The sequence below is a fragment of the Carassius gibelio genome, chromosome A24 (genome assembly GCF_023724105.1).
Source record: "Carassius gibelio isolate Cgi1373 ecotype wild population from Czech Republic chromosome A24, carGib1.2-hapl.c, whole genome shotgun sequence".
NCBI classification, from domain to species: Eukaryota; Metazoa; Chordata; class Actinopteri; order Cypriniformes; family Cyprinidae; genus Carassius; species Carassius gibelio.
In genome coordinates, this window is record NC_068394.1 from 9694325 (window position 1) to 9713040 (window position 18716).

The 18716-nt window shown below is 36.4% G+C and overlaps 1 protein-coding gene across 2 annotated transcripts in view; it reads left to right on the top strand.

The window, feature by feature from the left end:
• Positions 1–18716, top strand: part of LOC127946604 (mitogen-activated protein kinase kinase kinase 3) — a 54505-nt gene that overhangs the window by 6260 nt on the left and 29529 nt on the right. The window contains exons 1-4 of one of the 2 annotated variants that reach the window (XM_052543287.1): positions 2463–2806; positions 6542–6625; positions 7560–7604; positions 14317–14432. In XM_052543287.1, coding sequence (XP_052399247.1) covers positions 6607–6625; positions 7560–7604; positions 14317–14432 — 180 coding nt within the window. In that variant the 5' untranslated portion in view covers positions 2463–2806; positions 6542–6606. Of the gene's footprint in view, positions 1–2462; positions 2807–6541; positions 6626–7559; positions 7605–14316; positions 14433–18716 lie in introns of those variants that run through there. The other variant, XM_052543286.1, reaches the window with a different exon arrangement.

The window sequence follows — 18716 nt, forward strand, 5'->3', positions numbered from 1 at the left end:
CTCCTCGGTGGTCCCAAGAAAGAATTGGTTTTAGCGAAGCTGTTGCTGTGTCATTTCCAAGAAAAGCTGCCACCACAACCTGTGAGTCACAGAGTTGCTAACAAATGAGTGTTGTCGGTAAACGCTGACCTGTTGGGTTTACCCACTGCTGGATCTGTGAATCTAACCACACTCGCTGGGGCAACAAATGAAGAAGGAAAACTCCAGATTTTGCTGTTAAGATGATGTGTGTGGGTGTTTAAATGTCTGGCACCTGTGAACCTATTTTCAGTATGGATTTAATCATAAAGGTTATATATCATTTTTGCCAAGGTACTTAGGGTTAGTTCCCCCAAAAATTGCAATTATGTCATTAATGACTCACCCTCATGTCGTTAAGACCTCCGTTCATCTTCGGAACACAGTTTAAGACCATCAGATTTAGTCCGAGAGCTCTCAGTCCATCCATTGAAACTGTGTGCATGGTATACTGTCCATGTCCAGAAAGTTAAGAAAAACATCTTCAAAGTAGTCCACGTGACATCAGAAGGTTCAGTTAGAATTTTTTTTAAGCATCAAAAATACATTTTGGTCCAAAAATAACAAAAACTACGACTTTATTTATCATTGTCTTCTCTTCCGGGTCTGTTGTGAGAGAGTTCAAAACAAGGCAGTTTGTGATACGAATCATTCAATGTAACCGGATCTTCTTGAGCCAGTTCACCAAATCGAACTGAATCATTTGAAACGGTTTGTGTCTCCAATAAGCATATCCACAAATGACTTAAGCTGTTAACTTTTTTAATGTGGCTGACACTCCATCTGAGTTTAAATAAACCAATATCCCGGAGAAATTCATTTACTCAAACAGTACACTGACTGAACTGCTGTGAAGAGAGAACTGAAGATTAACACCGAGCCGAGAAAGATAATGAACGAATGATTGTCTCGCTCTCTTTATATTTATCTTTTCTGTGGTCTCGAAAATGGTATCAAATATCGATATTTTTCAAGGTATCATATCGAAGTTTGAAATTCCAGTATCGACAACAATATACCTTGGCTTGACTTTATTTGGAGGAGTGATGTAATATGTTGAAAAGAATTGTCCACCCTTGAAGTGGTGAATGTCAGCCAACCTGAACCTGTTACAGTTATGAAAGTGTCACTAAACTGAAATAATTTAACTACTTTTAACTAAATGCTCAGTTTCCCAATTTCTCTTTCATTGGGTTCCCACATGGTGTGACTTTAAAAACAAAAAGAAAAAAAAAAACCTGGGATCATTGTTGAGTCAAGCCAAGCTGCACAGGCTTCAGCAAATGAGGGTTTGACAGAACGTCAGACCGTTCTAGGGAGTAAGCGTCAAGTGTGTGTGGCGTGAATGGCAGGTTGTGCGGTGGGTGCATGGGTAAGCGGGCCACTCTCTTACTGTGTGGAGTGAGTGAGCAGATGGGCTGGAGAGCTGGCGGTTGGTGCCAGACGCAGCGAGGGCAGAGGGGTTTATTGAGATGCTCGCCGCCATGTTGGAGGGCCACCTACTTTTTGGCAGCACATCAGTCCCTCTGTGCTTAAATGTGTTTATAGCAGTCGCAAGGTCAGTGTGTTCACGTGTGTTTCTTTTTAAATGGATTTTGAGGTGCCAAGTTGAAGATGTGATAGACCCTTGAATTTAAAGAGATGCCCATAATGCAATTGAATTTTTATACTCATTGTTGGTGTGTATATGATTAATTCAATTCAATTTTCAAATTTTATGATTATTACAATCAGCCCATATTAGATATTTTTTTTATGTGTTCCTATGGCTCAAGCGGTAGAGCATTGCTTAGCAGCGCAAGGTTGTGGTTTCGATCCCCAGGGAACACATGCTAGGTAATAAATGTTAGCCTGAATGCACTGTAAGTCGCTTTGGACAAAACTGTCTATTAAATGCATCAATTTAATTTAATTCCAATTTGAAGTTAATTTTAATTTTTTTTTAATAATTTAACATTATTTTATTTTTTCATAAAGTACATTATAATGCAAAATATAAATGTAAACGTATCAATTTTAATATAAGTGTTCATATATAAATTTAAATGTAAACATTCTTGGTTTGTTTATTAATAAATAGTATTTTTAACATTTTTAATTGAAAATGTGATATTTTCATTAGTCCATAATATAGATTTTTTTTATTTATATATATAAATATATTTATTCGTGATTGCTCAGATTTATAGATCACCTAACATTCACTTAAAATTAAATTCATTAAATTTAAAAACACTAATAAAAAAAAAAAAACACTTATAAAACACAAATTGTTAAATGCAATCTTCTAAAAAAGTCTTATGCATTTAATGTTTTCTTTTTTTCTGCAATTATAGGTTCATGAGGTAAAAAAAAAAACAAGAGTTTGTAATCTTCTCATTAACAAAATGTATTAATTTTTTTCCACTAGTGCTGTTTTTTGGTGTGTGTGTGTGTTCTACCAAATATTCTTCCTCAAATGCTTCTCGAGATCTTGGGATCTTGTGTGTTTTGTGTGCTGTGCGCTGTGTGCTGCTCTGCCCTGCTAGTGTGCACTAAGCATACATCTTGGCTCGAGCTCTGGAAACTTACAGCAAACCCTTTGTGTTTCTGTCAGGAGCCCAGGACATTTTTTTGTGCTGACTGTTTCTGCAGAAACTCGGGGACCATCCAAGCTTCAGAAACAAAGAAGGAAAAATAAAGAGCATTGAATGAGGCTTAGAGACCGAAAAATACCCTCTAAGATATGCAAGGAGAGGAGGTGTGGCTAAGTTTAGGTTCCCACTGAGCCAAACTCCACCAGGAACTGGTAACTGTGTATCATTTTAAAGGAATGTCTGTAAAGCCATTATGTCTTTTCCTTTTACACTATTAAAGATTATTTTATCAGAGACTTTCTGTTATTAAACGTATAGGGCACAAAGTTAGTGTTTGCAACTTCAGCCGTTTGCAGTCTTTTTGCTTGTTTTGGATGCAAGATAGCATCTTCAGTATCAGTTTTTCCTTATTTACAAACATATGAGACATTCAGATATAGACAGTCGCAATAAAAAAAAAATGTGTAAATGTGAGTGGATCTTAAGCAGAACTTTCCATCTTGAGGCTGAGTTGTTGTTGCTGTAAGTGTTTTTTTTTTTTTACGTTTCACTCCTGAACAGTAACATTAGCCAATATGTCAAAGGCCTTTAGTTGCTTAAAAGTTATCCTGGAGTCCTTTGCAACTTCACGGACTATAGCCTTGTCTTGCTTTGCAAATGATCTTGGTTGGTCGGCCACTTCTTGGGAGAGTCACAGTGGTCTTGAATCAACATTTCTACACGGTCTGTCTTGACTGTGGATTTGTGGAGTCCAAACTCTTTAAGAGATGGTTCTGTAACCTATTCCAGCCTGATGAGTAACAGAAACTATTTTTCTGAGGACCTTCGAGTTATTACTTGTTCTTGGCATGATAAACTTCCACAAACATCATCAGACTTTGATAGAAAAAGTTACTTAAATCGTGTTGTAGTTACTTTTTACCGTTTAAGACAGCCTGATGTTTTTCTTAACCGTATAGTACAGGTGCTGGTCATAAAATTAGAATATCGTCAAAAAGTTGATTTATATCACTAATTCCATTCAAAAAGTGAAACTTATATATGATATTCATTCATTACACACAGACTGATATATTTCAAATGTTTATTTCTTTTAATCTTGATGATTATAACTGACATCTAAGGAAAATCCCAAATTCAGTATCTCAGAAAATTAGAATATTACTAAGACCAATACAAAGAAAGGATTTTTAGAAATCTTGGCTAACTGAAAAGTATCAACATGAAAAGTATGAGCATGTACAGGACTCAATACTTAGTTGGGGCTCCTTTTGCCTGAATAACTGCAACAATGCAGCGTGGCATGGAGCTGATCAGTCTGTGGCACTGCTCAGGTGTTGAGAGTCCAGGTTGCTCTGATAGTGGCCTTCAGCTCTTCTGTATTGTTGGGTCTGGCATATCGCATCTTCCTCTTCACAATATCCCATAGATTTTCTCTGGGGTAAAGGTCAGGCGAGTTTGCTGGCCAATTAAGAACAGGTATACCATGGTCCTTAAACGTGGTACTGGTAGCTTTGCACTGTGTGCAGGTGCCAAGTCCTGTTGCAAAATCAAATCTGCATCTCCATAAAGTTGGTCAGTAGCAGGAAGCATGAAGTGCTCTAAAACTTCATGGTATACGGCTGTGTTGACCTTGGACCTCAGAAAACACAGTGGACCAACACCAGCAGATGACATAGCACCCCAAACCATCACTGACTGGAAACTTTACACTGCACCTCAAGCAACGTGGATTGTGTGCCTCTCCTCTCTTTTTCCAGACTCTGGGACCCTGATTTCCAAAGGAAATGCAAAATTGACTTTCATCAGAGAACATAACTTTGGACCACTCCGCAGCAGTCCAGCCCTTTTTGTCTTTAGCCCAGGCGAGATGCTTCTGACGCTGTTTGTTGTTCAAGAGTGGCTTGACACAAGTAATGTGACAGCTGAAACCAATGTTTTGCATATGTCTGTGCGTTGTGGTTCTTGAAGCACTGACTCCAGCTGCAGTCCACTCTTTGTGAATCTCCCCCACATTTTTGAATGATTTTTGTTTCACGATCCTCTCCAGGGTGCAGTTATTCCTATTGCTAGTACACTTTTTTTTCTACCACATCTTTTCCTTCCCTTCACGCCTCTATTAATGTGCTTGGACACAGAGCTCTGTGAACAGCCAGACTCTTTTGCAAGGACCTTTTGTGTCTTGCCCTCCTTGTGCAAGGTGTCAATGGTCGTCTTTTGGACAACTGTCAAGTCAGCAGTCTTACTCATGATTGTGTAGCCTACACTAGACTGAGAGACCATTTAAAGGCCTTTGCGAGTGTTTTGAGTTAATTAGCTGTGGCGCCAGGTGTCTTCAATACTGAACCTTTCCACAATATTCTAATTAATTTTCCTCATTTGTCAGTTATAATCATCAAAATTTAAAGAAATAAACATTTGAAATATATCAGTCTGTGTGTAATGAATGAATATAATATACAAGTTTCACTTTTTTAATGGAATTAGTGAAATAAACTTTTTGATGATATTCTAATTATATGACTAACACCTACCTGTATATGACACCCTAGACAAAAGCTTGTCATGTCAACCCCTTTTTACTTCCGCTGTTTTTGAAATCACATCCCATCAGCCGCTGTTAGTGCTGTTTACTCAAGCCTCATCTTTTCCAGCAAGGCAATTTGACATAATCACTCCAAGAGTCATCAAGAAAGAACAGCCTCTCTGCAGTACCACGGCTATAATATATATATTTTTTTTAACAGGCAGACACCGATTGCTCCAATTTGTATAGCTATTTTCCGTGGAATTGTTCAGAACCTTGTCGTTAGTGCTCTTGTACTTTGACCCTGTCAAATTCAATGTTCTTTAGTGATTTTCTGGCGACCATAATTGCTCTTCTTTCTGTGATATCTCCGGGCAACTCGTCAATATTGTTGTGTAAAGCTGACAATTATAAATGGAGAAAAAAAATTGATCTCATTGTCTTGCCTTTCATGTGTCAGAATCCGAAAAACTGCTCTCAGATTAGCCTGTGGCTGCTGGTGACAGATTCAGAGTCTGGCATTTAAAGCTCTCCGACTCGTCTTTGAAGAGCTCCGTGGTCGCTACCTTTAGCGTTTCCCTCCACTTTATCCCGCTCGATTTGGCTTAACAATGTCTCAAGGGCAAGAGGGCACTTTCTGTCTTCAAAGACACCACGAGTGTCTCTCTCCTCTGAAGAATGACATGAAATAAGATTGGGAGATGATGGCTGCGTTTGCTGTTGGCAGTCAGACACACTGTGGCCAGTTATGATTTCTTTACAGTGGGCCGTTATGACTAGAACTGCTCTGTGACATAATGCGAGTGACATATGTTATTTGAAGGGGTTCTATCACAATCAATTTTTTTTTTATTTTTATATCAAGCTGAATTCTTTTAATTGAGGCAGATTATTAGCACAGATATACTTGAGTCAATTGAAAATGTAATTACAATTAATTAGTCATTTGCAGGTGTCCTTACTTTTTCAACCTAACCTGTATTTAATGAAAAAATATGTTTTAATAAATAACAAGATATAATAAAATATGATAAAATGGCAAATAAAAATATGATATAATAATATGATAAAATGTAAATACTTTGAATTTATAATAATAATAATAATACTTTAAGATTGTTTTTGAGGCTTTCTCTTTATAATATCTGAGCGAGGAATTGTATTCTTAATATATTGTAATCTATTTAAAAAAAATTATGTATAGTACAAAAAAGCAAGTCATTTTCTGTAAATTGTTCAATTGAGTGGAGACACACTGAACCATGAATGTTATGTAAATCCTCTGCGAGGTTGAAGCATTGGCAGATGCGTGCAAGGGGTTATTGAGTCTCTATTATTACCACTTTCATCTGTTTGTTAGCATTTCAAGTTAATTATGTCTCTAATTTACTAATTCACTCTGTTTATGTTGTGTTTGCAGACTGGAGATTTTCCCTGATGAAAGGAGTCGAGCGCTCAGCTCGAGTTCACTAGGGTCACTTCCGGATGATGACAGTAAACATGGGTACGCTGTCCACTCTCTCTCTCCTTGTCTCAAACACAGGCTTCTTCCTCCTCATAGCATACACACTTCCTGTAAACAGTTCCTCACAGCAAGAGAGAAAAAAAAAAAGAGAGACACTGCTACAGAAACATGTTTAAACACATTCCTAACTTGGCCCATTTTGGGATCATTTGTTTTTAAAGCTCTGTTGTCGTAAAATGCCTCAGCAGTTCTCACAGACGTTAAACATCAATACATAAACATCAAAATAATATTTCTACATAAATTGCCTGTTTTTCTTTTTTAAAGTTAGTGCATTGTATCAGGGGACATAGTAAAAATTCAACATCTTCTCTAACCATCGTAGTGAAATTATAAAAACAAAAACAAATCCCCTGTGTGTTCATTTTAATAGTTGGAAGCCATATGATTTGCACCCTGAAAAATTGTGATTTTAATATATTGTTTACACAGGATAGTCAAAGTTATGCATTCTAGAAACTGACTGGTTAATAACCCTCCTGGCAGTGCTGTAACTTACATCATCAAAGGCTATTGTGACACTTTTTTCCGCATATTTGACCTGCGACGTGCCAGAGCTCTTTTAATGCACGCCGCATTATGAGTACATAGAGAAGTGTAGCTGAATCCTGAGGAAATGTTGCTTTGTTTTTGTTGTTGTTGCATGACAACCCTACCTATGGTGTCATTTTATTATTGAGGATTAAATTCAGATGAAGTTTATCAGTCATAAACATCGGTGACATTCTTGAAATAATATAGTTCAAGATCACTGACAGCATGCTTGTCAAAGAAAAGTAAGAATCACACATTTCATAACAACTTGAAGAACCTATGAACACATCTTTGTGATAAAAAATAAAAAAAATCTAACAAATGTATGCAATGTACTTCTGTCATTTTAATACTCTTGACTTTGTGGCTATTTTGACAGATGGCGGTCTCCAAAATGGACCCGGACAGCACAAGAATTCACAAGGTTTGAAGTATTTTTTTTTTTTTACTATTTTTTGACTCTTTAATAAGAACTACTGAAAATGGAGGATTCCAGACAGATGTCAGTATCCCTGGGGAGTGTGCGGTGTCCTTTTCTAAAAATGCCACAGTAATGACATGGTGGCACAGTTACCACAGCAAAAGCAAACACAAACACACCTCTGAAACTGTTACATCATCAGAATTATTCTCTCGTTGAACATTAACTCACTGTTTCAATAGTGCACAACTGTTCGAGGCGAGTCTCTTGGAGCTAGTCAAAAATGTGTGGTCATATTTCACCACAAAATGAAAAAGAAATGATATTTGCATGAAGAAAATGCCACCTTTTTTTAGAATATTTTGCATTGAGGCATTATTTTCATGTCAGTTGCGCACATTTCACCACCAATTTATGTTATCATAATGTAAAATACAATCTCATTATCATTACCATAATGCAGAAAATAATGATGTATTATTTAAATTGTAAAGTATTTAAATATGACTAGCATTTGTTGTCTTGTCTTTTAATATGTGGATGTAAATAATCATTGTGTTCAGATTAGCGTTGTCACAATACCAAAATTTTGACTTCGATATGATACTGAACCGATACAAATGACAAAAATTGATTTAAAAGAGAAAGAAATCTCTCACTTGACCAGTGTTCCTGTCCTGCTTTTTGAGTATTTCCTCCCCCTTAAAAAGAGTTCTTTTTTTGAGTTATTTAGCAATTAATAGCACTTTTTAATATCTAGGACCCTATAATACACCCGGCGCAATGCGACGCAAGGCGCAGCGTAAGTATTTTTGCTAGTTTCAATCCAGTGCCGTTCGCATTTTCCCATCCAGTGCCACGTCGTTTAATTAGCAAATACGTTTGCGCTCACTTTTTACGCCCATGGGTGTGCTGGTCTAAAAAAGAGGTGTGTTCAAGCGCATTGATAGTGCTATGCTATTTTAAGGAGCTGAAAATAGACTGCGCGATAGACCAGCTCAAACCTGGTCTAGAGTCTGGTGCAATGTTTTTTATTTGTTATTTAAAGAGCGTACACGCTGCATATTAAACACAAGGACGCACAGCAGCACACAAACATTAAAATAGGGCCCCTAGAGTGTCCCGCGTTTATTTTCTCATTCATGCATGTTTCTTATTTACTCCCAAATTGTCCACATTTTTTTTGCAGTTCTGTGCTCCATGGATATATATACAGTTTGGTATGGCCATTGAGAACGCAGTGAATTCAATGCTTACCAGCAACTGTTTAGTTAACCGACATTCCTCTAAATATCTACTTTTGGGTTGAACAGAAGCAAGAAATTCATACAGGTTTGAAGCAACTTGACTGTAAGTAAATGATGACAACATTTAGTTTTTGGTTAAACTATCCTTTTAATTGTCATGAAAATAATAACGGATAATAAAAATGACCCTAAAAAGAGAGAGACGGAGGAGCGCGTGTTGCTCGGATCTTGTTGAATGCTTTAGTGGTGATATGTGGTGCAGCACTGGGGAAATCCCCTCTATTTCTTCATTGACTTCAGCTCTGATCCCATCAGAGGCTTCTTCCAGCTCGCCCTGCCAGTAGAATATCAGTGCAAACAATCACGCAACAGCCCTGAGAACCCTTTTCCACACGTTGAGCTCTTGATTCATGATGTCAAAGACCGATGAAGTAACATAACATACTGTCAGTATTAATTAAAACAAAAGATTGTGGGTTTAGATGAAGTTTGTTGTTTATAGTTGGAGGTGTAGTACTTCATAGTGGTGTTCATGGGACGTTTTGGTTCAGAGACCTTGGCTGGATTTAGCGTCTGTGGTTTGTGTACAAAATGTGTGTGTGTGTGTGTGTATACATCAATGTTTGTTGGAGGCTGTGTTTGGATTGAATGATGTCATTGTTTTTTTTTGTATCAAATATTTAGATAGATGAGGTTTTCTCTCACAGCTAGCCTCATATCAGTTTTCTCTAGCTTACTTCCTTTAACCTTTGTTTGTCGTTGTGTTCCTTTTCATCTATTTTAAAAATGATCATCTGTCATCATGTCAAGTCAGTCTTCTTTGAGAAATATAATGGAAACATTGTCACTCAACCAGTCTCAAGGATTTCCACCAGATTGCCGTAGTTTTATCACAGTAGATCATCTTATCTTCACATCAGTATGATGAAGCAATAGAGGGATGACGATCCTTGTACTATTGCGTCATTCCCGTCGGAGCACCACTTTACACTGTTTACAGATGATACAAACCGCAAACACATAAGCGTGAGCAGAGTTTCTGTGTTTCTGATTTCTCTTACTCTATCTGTTACATTTGATTTGATTAGATTCCATTGTTTAATCAATATTCAGTTTGATTTTATTTATTTTATGTTCTGTTCAATTCGATACATTCTGTTATTTGGTGTTCTGTTAGATTGATTAGGATTAGGATTATTTTACTAAAACAGGTTACGGTCTGAATTTGTCAGTGTTATTGACCTCAGAAATATGCAAAACCAAAACATTAACCCAGGGTTTATAATTTACAGTATGAAATCTTGAATCCTGACTAACTTGGATTAAAAATTAACCCAGGTTTTCGTATGATCATTGTAAATCATGAATCAAGATAAGACTGACCATACGTTAACAATTTAAAATTGATTTGAGTTTATTTGGGTACATCCTGTTCTTGTCCCATGCAGACCGTTTGTGAGTAAAGCATGAAACAGACACTGTCAATGATGCGTTATAGTTTCTCATTTCGGAAGCTTGCGACAGATGGAGGTGTTCTGCATTCTTGTTATATTTGTTATCTCAGTGTTTAATAAAGCATAACATAATGGCACATATTACCTTACCTCAACACTATTATGTGTTTGTTTCTTGTTTTAAGTTACTTGCATCATACTCTAAAATAGTAAGATGTCTGGACAATATTTAGATTTTTTTTGTACCTGCAGGTGTGATTGAGCACAGGTTTTCACTCTTCCTTGTACTGAATGGAGTGTTTATGCCATTGTGTAATAAGCAGCTGCTGAGGGTTTGACATTTACGCATGACTTGGTTTTTCTAACCTCAACGTGAAATGCATGGCAGATATCGACTGAAGCCACTTCTGCAGGTGCTCAGCGGATAGAAAAGTTGAAGGTGGTGCTCTGTCGTGACTAACAGGGGTCGGCAGAGGTGCTACAGTGGCTCCTTTGATTATGGGACAAATTCAGCTAAATTTAATTGCACCTCCTGAATGCATTGTTGGATGTCTGTGTTGAAGTTAATTTTAAAAGAAATATGCATAACCCTAAATTTGGTCAGAACATAGAATACATTTTTAACTCTATATATATATACAGAAAATAAAATGACATTTTGTTTAGATTGGCACTAATATATTTTTTATATGGTGCAGCACAGTTTAAGTGCATTTAAATGATTAATTATTTGATAACATTAGTCAATAAAAATACAACTACCGGTACTCATTATTAGTTCATGTTAGTCCATAATTTTACCAGATAGTTACATTACTTTACAAAGTAATGTATTAGTAAATGCTTAGGTTAAATTTACAAAGATTACGGTAATAAATGCGTTTGAATTGTTCATTTGTTACCTGATGTAGTTAACTGATGGAGCCTTACTGTAAAGTGGCAACTTAAATTGGATTGTGGGTATACTACAGCTGATAAAACATTGTGCTTCGCACTCAAATATTGCATGCAAAGTGGCACAACTGTTTTTTGAATTCCCCCCTCAGTGTTTCAGGATCAGTATTGTTGAGGTTGTTTTGCAGAAACTGAGGCGCATTAGTGTGGCAGTATTAAGATAGAAATGAGGTCAGATGGAGAGAAAGAGATTGTGTGTTGTGAACCCTTTCTGAACCCTGTCTGATGGAGGATGTCACCGTGGAAGAACAGCTGCGGAGTGAGACTTGCACTTGTGTCAGAATCAAAGATCGCCCCCAGACTCCATCTCAGCAACGTCGCTTCTGTCTCGCCCCGCACTCCTGTCCCACAATGCCTCTCTGCCTCCTCTGGGATGCAATAAAACCCCTCAAATACATCACTGTCATTTGCTGCTCATGACCCAGCTTTACTTCTTGAAATCTGGGTTCAGCACCAGACAGTAATAATGTTGTTAGCTTGTTTAATGGAATATTTTGGCCAGAAATAAAAACTGTCATGTAATAGTGTTCAGAGTGCTATTCTTCATGTACTAAACATAAATGGCTCCAAATATGATAAAAAATAGCTGCTGTATAGTTATTGGTTTAAATGTGTGATTCACCCAAAAATTTAAATAGTCATAATTTACTCAACCTCCTCAAGTTTTTTTCCAAATCTGTATGAGCTTCTTCTTTTTTTTTTTTTTTCTGATGAACAAAAAAGTGCATATTTTGAAGAATATGGGTATAACCAAACAATTGTTGGTCCCCATTTATGTGCATAGTATAGAAAATACTATGGAAGTCAGTGGAGACCAGAAACTGTTAGTTATCCACATTCTTCAAAATATCATCTTTTATGTTATCATCAGAAGAAAGACGCTCGTGCAGGTTTAGAACAACTTGAGGTTGTGTAAATTATGACAATTTCCTTTTTTGGATTAACTATATTTTTAACAAACACACTTTCACTCTGTCTGCATTATGGTATAAAACACCCACATTTAAAAATCTATGAAGTCTATTTTTTTCTCATTACATATCCTGTTTCAGTTGGAAATGTTTAAGTTTGTTTACACAAGCTAGTTTTGGATGATTTGTTCATCATAGTGATTGTAAAAGCAGATCTGTATATTTTGTAAATGCACCACCAGTCCTGGCACTCTTCTGTACCAAGATCAATTACTATGATTAAGAATGACACGATGTCCTTTGAGTAAGCCAAGGACGATAATTGTATTGTATTATGGATGCAAACAGACTTACCAAATTTAAAAATGACTCTGCACTTGCTTCATCTCTAAGATTTGTGGATAGAAAGAAGTAAATAAATTGGCACCTGAGACTAATAAGAGCTCTCTTCCATGATCATGAGGGAATGACCTTCCACTTAGACTTTAATTACGAGACACGCTTAATTGGACCCATTAGGGCCCCTTGATATGTTAATGTCTATTGCTCCCCATATCCCATTCGACGATGGCTGAGTATGTGGACTATATTAATGTTTCACAGGCTGCCGCTGGTGTTCATATTCTTGTGTTTTTCTTGCACCGAGATTGCTGCAGTCATTCGTAATGTGATCCGGTTAAGAATTCAAGACACACATGAGCTGCTCCGGTACATTCTTTCCAAAACCCTTCCTTTGTCCTTCTGATAAAGCATTGAGGCTTTCATCCAACATACTGTAATAAAAGTTTCCCGTTAATTGTTGGGTAAAACCTATTAGCTTTCGCTTTGCAAAGGACATGTTAAAACAAAAAACATGTTGTTTTTCAAATTTCTTGGTCGATTCAGTGCTTATGTTTATTTTTAGTTGACTGGCTCTTTGAAGCTCAGACTTGCTGAAATGCTAATCTTGTTTAATAGAAGTTGCATTATTAGAATTATCTCTCACACTAACACTGCGCTTGTCATGTAAAGTGTTTAATGCACCAAAGCAGAACAAGCCCATCAATGGGACCAAAACCTTTAGTGCTAATATAAAGCAATCTCTTGTGTCTGGCCACGTGTCCGTCCCTGTGCGCTCCCTCTCTCTCTCTTTCTGTGGCCTGTTGGTTTACATCCTTAATCACACTATAGAAAGAGGAGCACAGCAGCACTTTGCATCTGTATCTGCAGTGATGGAAAATAGATTGAATCAGGAAACAGAGGACCGGTTTGTCTACCGCACGGCATGTGACACTGTTTGAACATTGAGTGCTATGAATGACAACTTGGTATTCAAATGAAATGAGATATGAATGGGTTAGAGATCCAAACAGGACTTTTCTATTATAGTAGCTCAAGAGTTGCTTGAGATGATTGTGTGAAAGACAACTCATTTGCACTTGGCTCTGAAATAGATGATGATTTCAACTAGAATTAGTGAACATGGTGTTAAGTAGATTTAAATCATATTTTAGTGCTGCTTTGTAGGGCAAGCATCAATATTTTTGCTCATAGTGATTTGAACGAACTGTGTGACTTATGGTTTTCACAATAAAACTGGCGAAAAATTTCTTAGACTTACAGTACATTTAAGGAACTGATGATGATGGGCTGTTTTGACATTGCACAACTAGCAAACAACTAGAACACTGTTGAACCACAAAAAAAAAAAAACACCATAATGATAAAGAAACACCTAGAACACCCAAGCAACTGCGTAGAAGCACACTAAAATAAATACCACAGAAACTGCATAGAATTGTGCTAAAAGCCAAACTTGAACACCCTAAAACTGCACTGCAATAAGCTAAAAGAACATTGTAGCAGCATCACACATTACAATGCAATAAAGACCACTCATAACACCTTATAAATTCATATCATCACCCTGACAAGCACAGACAACAGCCTATAGGTTTCTGGCAGTGAGTTTTGAATGGGGTAAATACCACTAATGTTTTCTTTATAATGCATTAATTTCTGGGTTGGTGTAACAAATAAATGGAAAAAGTGAATGTTTTGGTTAAAAAAAAAAAATTCTCTGTAGGTCAACAGTTGACGGTCATCCCGCTGCTTCTGTATCTCTGCAGATCCAGTTACAGCATAGAATAAACTTGTTTGTTTCTTCCAGATGATGAAGAGGCGCTCAGCTCCATAATGAAGGACCTGGCTGCTTTACGCTTCTGCTGCCAGCTCAAGAGCAACAACAGCAACAAGCCCAAGAGCAAAACCCCTTCCTATAGACAGGTAATTACCCACAGTGCACCACTCAGCAGCAGCTAGGCATGCGCAAAGATTTGTTTTCAAAAAACAATTAGTCAGAAGTAGGGGTGTGACGGTTAGTATATAACCGTGAGACCGGCGGTTATAGTTGAACACCGTCATTAGAACTCTATAACCGCCAAAACCGTGTCATTAAAATATTTTTTTACAAACATTTTTTAGCAAAAATTATTTTCATTTTTTAGATAGGATCATAAGATGCGCAATATATTGGGAGACATGTTTTTTTCCACTTAATGAAGTTTTGTAAATCGTCAGACATGATATTTACCACTTCATAAAATTTTGCTTTGTAGAAAACTTTTCTTAAAAACGAATTTCGTTTTGTACAAATCTTATCTTAATTTTAATAAATGTTTCATCAACCAATTGCATGTATTTTAATAAATAAAAAGCTAATATAGCAGACAATGATAACCGTGACATGGAAGCACCAGCACGCCGTGTTCACTTGCACTGCACTGTGAACTAGAGCGCATCTCATCGCAAATGAAACTCAGCGTAGGCCTATGCCTCATTAGCATTAAATATATTTGCTGCATCCTTTCTAGAACAGACAATGGCTTTTTTTTGCGGCTCGCATCAGCAAAGCATTGCATCGCCATAGACCGCAAAATAATCAGCGGATGGCGGGCGGGTGCGGCTTTGAAATTTGCTCTATGATTTCCGCGAAGCAGAAAACGAGGACGGAATCTCGAAATCCAGTCATGAAAATGAAAGTTGCATTTTAATATGGACAGTCATGGAATTTGCCAAAGTTAGCATAAAATAATCAAATCAAATCTCCATATGGACAAGTATTTGTAAATGTTAAGCCGCAAAAGTTGTTTAAACTATAAATCCGTGTTCTGCGCGTCTCTGTGTGAATTAATGAATGGCAGAGACGTGCAGGTTTGTTTACTACATAGACTGAAGCGCATGACGCTTGCATTAATTTCAGCATCTGAGCTTCAGAGTTCTCTCTCCATCAAGCGATCTGAACTTTTCAGTTCATCTCAATGGACGCACAGCGCACCTGTATTTGATGCTCTGTTAACTCTTTGTAAAGGCGCATGACTCACCGTCACTTTACAACTGATAGCGCTGTTTCTCACACATGCAAAGAGAGAGAGAGCGAGAGTCTTACCACGCTTAAACAACACGCTATATGTAAACTATTCTTTGTTGTCTTCTACTGTAAAAATAATGGAGTTAATTTAGAATTATTCATATTCATTTTCGAACAAGCAGAAGACATACCAGTTTCTCCGGTAGTGGGCGGAGCTAATGCGCAAATGGCAATGGCTTTTTTTGCAGCTAGCATCAGCAAAGCATTGCTTCGGATGGCGGGCGGGTGCAGCTTTGAAATTTGCTCAAAAAACGTTGGCGCGGATGATTTGTGTTTTGTGAAGTTTTGTGACAGATCTCCTTAATAAACGGAGGTCTGAAATCTCTGCCTCTTTACCGATCAGAGCGCACGCTGACACGGAGTTAACCCGCTATCTCCAAGAACAACCCCCATCCACCCCCCGACGGTTATGTTATAAACCGTCACATTTGACTCACGTCATAACCGTCATCACCAATTCTGAAACCGGCACACCCCTAGTCAGAAGGTTGTCTGAGTGATCCATTGACTAGTCTTTAAGGAACCGGAATAATTTTGTTGAAGTACAAAACACTCTGTTTCTAAAAGTGGAATTATTGTTAAATGAACCTTAGGAATACAACGGTGCAAGACACTCACTCAACAAAACATCAGGGTTGTGACGCATGTCCATTCATTCATCCATTTATAAACGTTATATTAATGAACTGCAAAGCTAAACAAACTATTGCTAGAATAATATTATAAACGGGAAAGTAAACTAAATCTGAAAATAAAAACATTTTCTTTATTTGAAATAAAATAAACATGAACTGAAATAAAATCTACAAATCTTTCAATTCAAAATAAATCTTTTATTGATTTATTTTTATTTTTTTTATGAAAACGAACTGCAGGCGATAATATTAATAAAATAATGTTATAAAATATATTTATTTATAAGTTTTATTAATGTTTTTATTGCCCAATTGCTTGATTTATGCATAATGCATTTTACTCCAAAACAATAATTCAGTAAAACCTTTTAATAGTAATAGTTCACAATGATTTTGAGGTAACCCAAAACCTGACCTGCTAGAATCCCAGCAAGAGTAAACTTGTTAGAGATACATTTTTAAACAGGATGCAGCTGAGAGAGGCACTACTGTTAACATGTAACATCCGCTCCGTGTGCACTGTACAGCATAAAACACCAGTATCCATGTAGTTTTCTTTCACTGCCTGAATTCTCACTACAGTGCTGTCAGTCCACACCGGACGCCAGTCAGACCTCAAGATAAATGGCTGGCATGCACTCTGTACACACGCACACACAAACACTCTTTTCATTTCCGTCTAACTTGCTCTTTGTTGCTCTTTCTCACACTCTTACCTCTAACTTTTTACTCACATACACCAAATGCCAGAAGCAACTTTCCAAACTAACCAAATAGGGCTGGGCGGTATGACAGTGTATATCGTTACCAAGGTATAAATTGTCAACCACAACAGATTTTTTTTTATTCTGTGTATACCGCAGATAAGTTGTTGTGGTTAACTCACACGCAGCGTGCATGAGACTAAGATGATGTCATTTGTCAAAGACAGATTTTGGTCATACTGCCACCGCTATGAATTATTTACCAATTCTGTGTTTTTCTTTCAGTATGGGGTGATGTGTGTACATTAATGAGGAAAAAATATGAACTTAAATGATTTTAGCAAATGTCTGCAATATAACAGAGTGAAGAATGTAAGGGGGTTTGAATACTTTACCCACTGTGTGTATATAAATATATATATATATATATATATATATATATATATATATATATATATAAATATATATATATATATATATATAATATACACAGTGGGTAAATGTAATGATACTGTAATGATACTGAATAATGATACTGAAAATGCAGCTTTAAATTACATTTCAAAGTATATTAAAATATAAAACCATTATTTTAAATTGCAATAATGTTTCACAATATTACTGTTTTATCTGTATTTCTGATCAAATAAATACAGCCTTGATGAGCAGAAGAGACTTTCTAAAAAAACATTACAAGTCTTTCTGATACCAAACTTCAGAACAGTAGTATACACATACTCCGACATACATGCATATATTTCAGAAATAAATGTAATATTTATATAAAATATAAATCATATATAATTATGAATACACACATGGAAAAATATTTCTTAACATTTAAACATGCATGTGTGTAATTTTATATACATATAAATATATACACACACACATACATCATATGTAAACATGATAAAGAAAGTTGGTAATAGGAGTGCAATATTAATTTTAAAACTTGCACTGGTTCAGACTAGGCTGCTGTACTGTGTATGTTTTTGATTTGTGTTTGGATCACTGTTTTTAAATGCGAGACTTTTTTGTAATCGGGCGATTAAAAATTACGTACAAATTTGGATTTAGATTATCGGTTAATGTATCTGTTATCGGCTTTCAAATATAAAGAATCGTATCAGCCAAAATGTTCATATCGGTGCATCCGTAGTTTTCTTCATATGTGTTCACTTGGGGCATACAGTGATTTATGATTTATAAGAGTTTGGCTTACTTATTGGGATGATTGTAAATCTCAAACTTATTGTATTACATTCAACATTATGATTTATTCTTTCTCAGTATAAATCTACAAGTCTTCATTATTCTCTCTGCCTCAGGTATGAACTCAATGTTAAAAGTGTTTGATCATAACAAGGTTTCACCCTGACCACCCAATCCTGTTACTATGGACATGCCACAGATGCTTTCAGATCGGCTGAACTGTAGATGTAGGACTGGATAGACTGAACTGTGTGAAGATTTCACTGCACTGATGACAAAAGCAATGTGCAATGTACTTTAGATGTGTACTTCAGGACACAGGAAGATACTATTTGTAATATTTATTCAGCATCACATCTTGTGGACTTGAATGCAAAGCAAATGCAGATTAAGACATGTATTTGTAGTTAGGAGTCCAAGACTGAACGTGAGAATACAGTTAATGTACTATATGGCTAGTTTGTGATATTTGCTAAATGATATAGCGTGCAATTACATACATGTAAGCTTTTAAAAGTTATGAAGCTGTATTTTTAAATATTTTTTTTTAATTAAAATGATACATAAATATAATAATATAATTTCA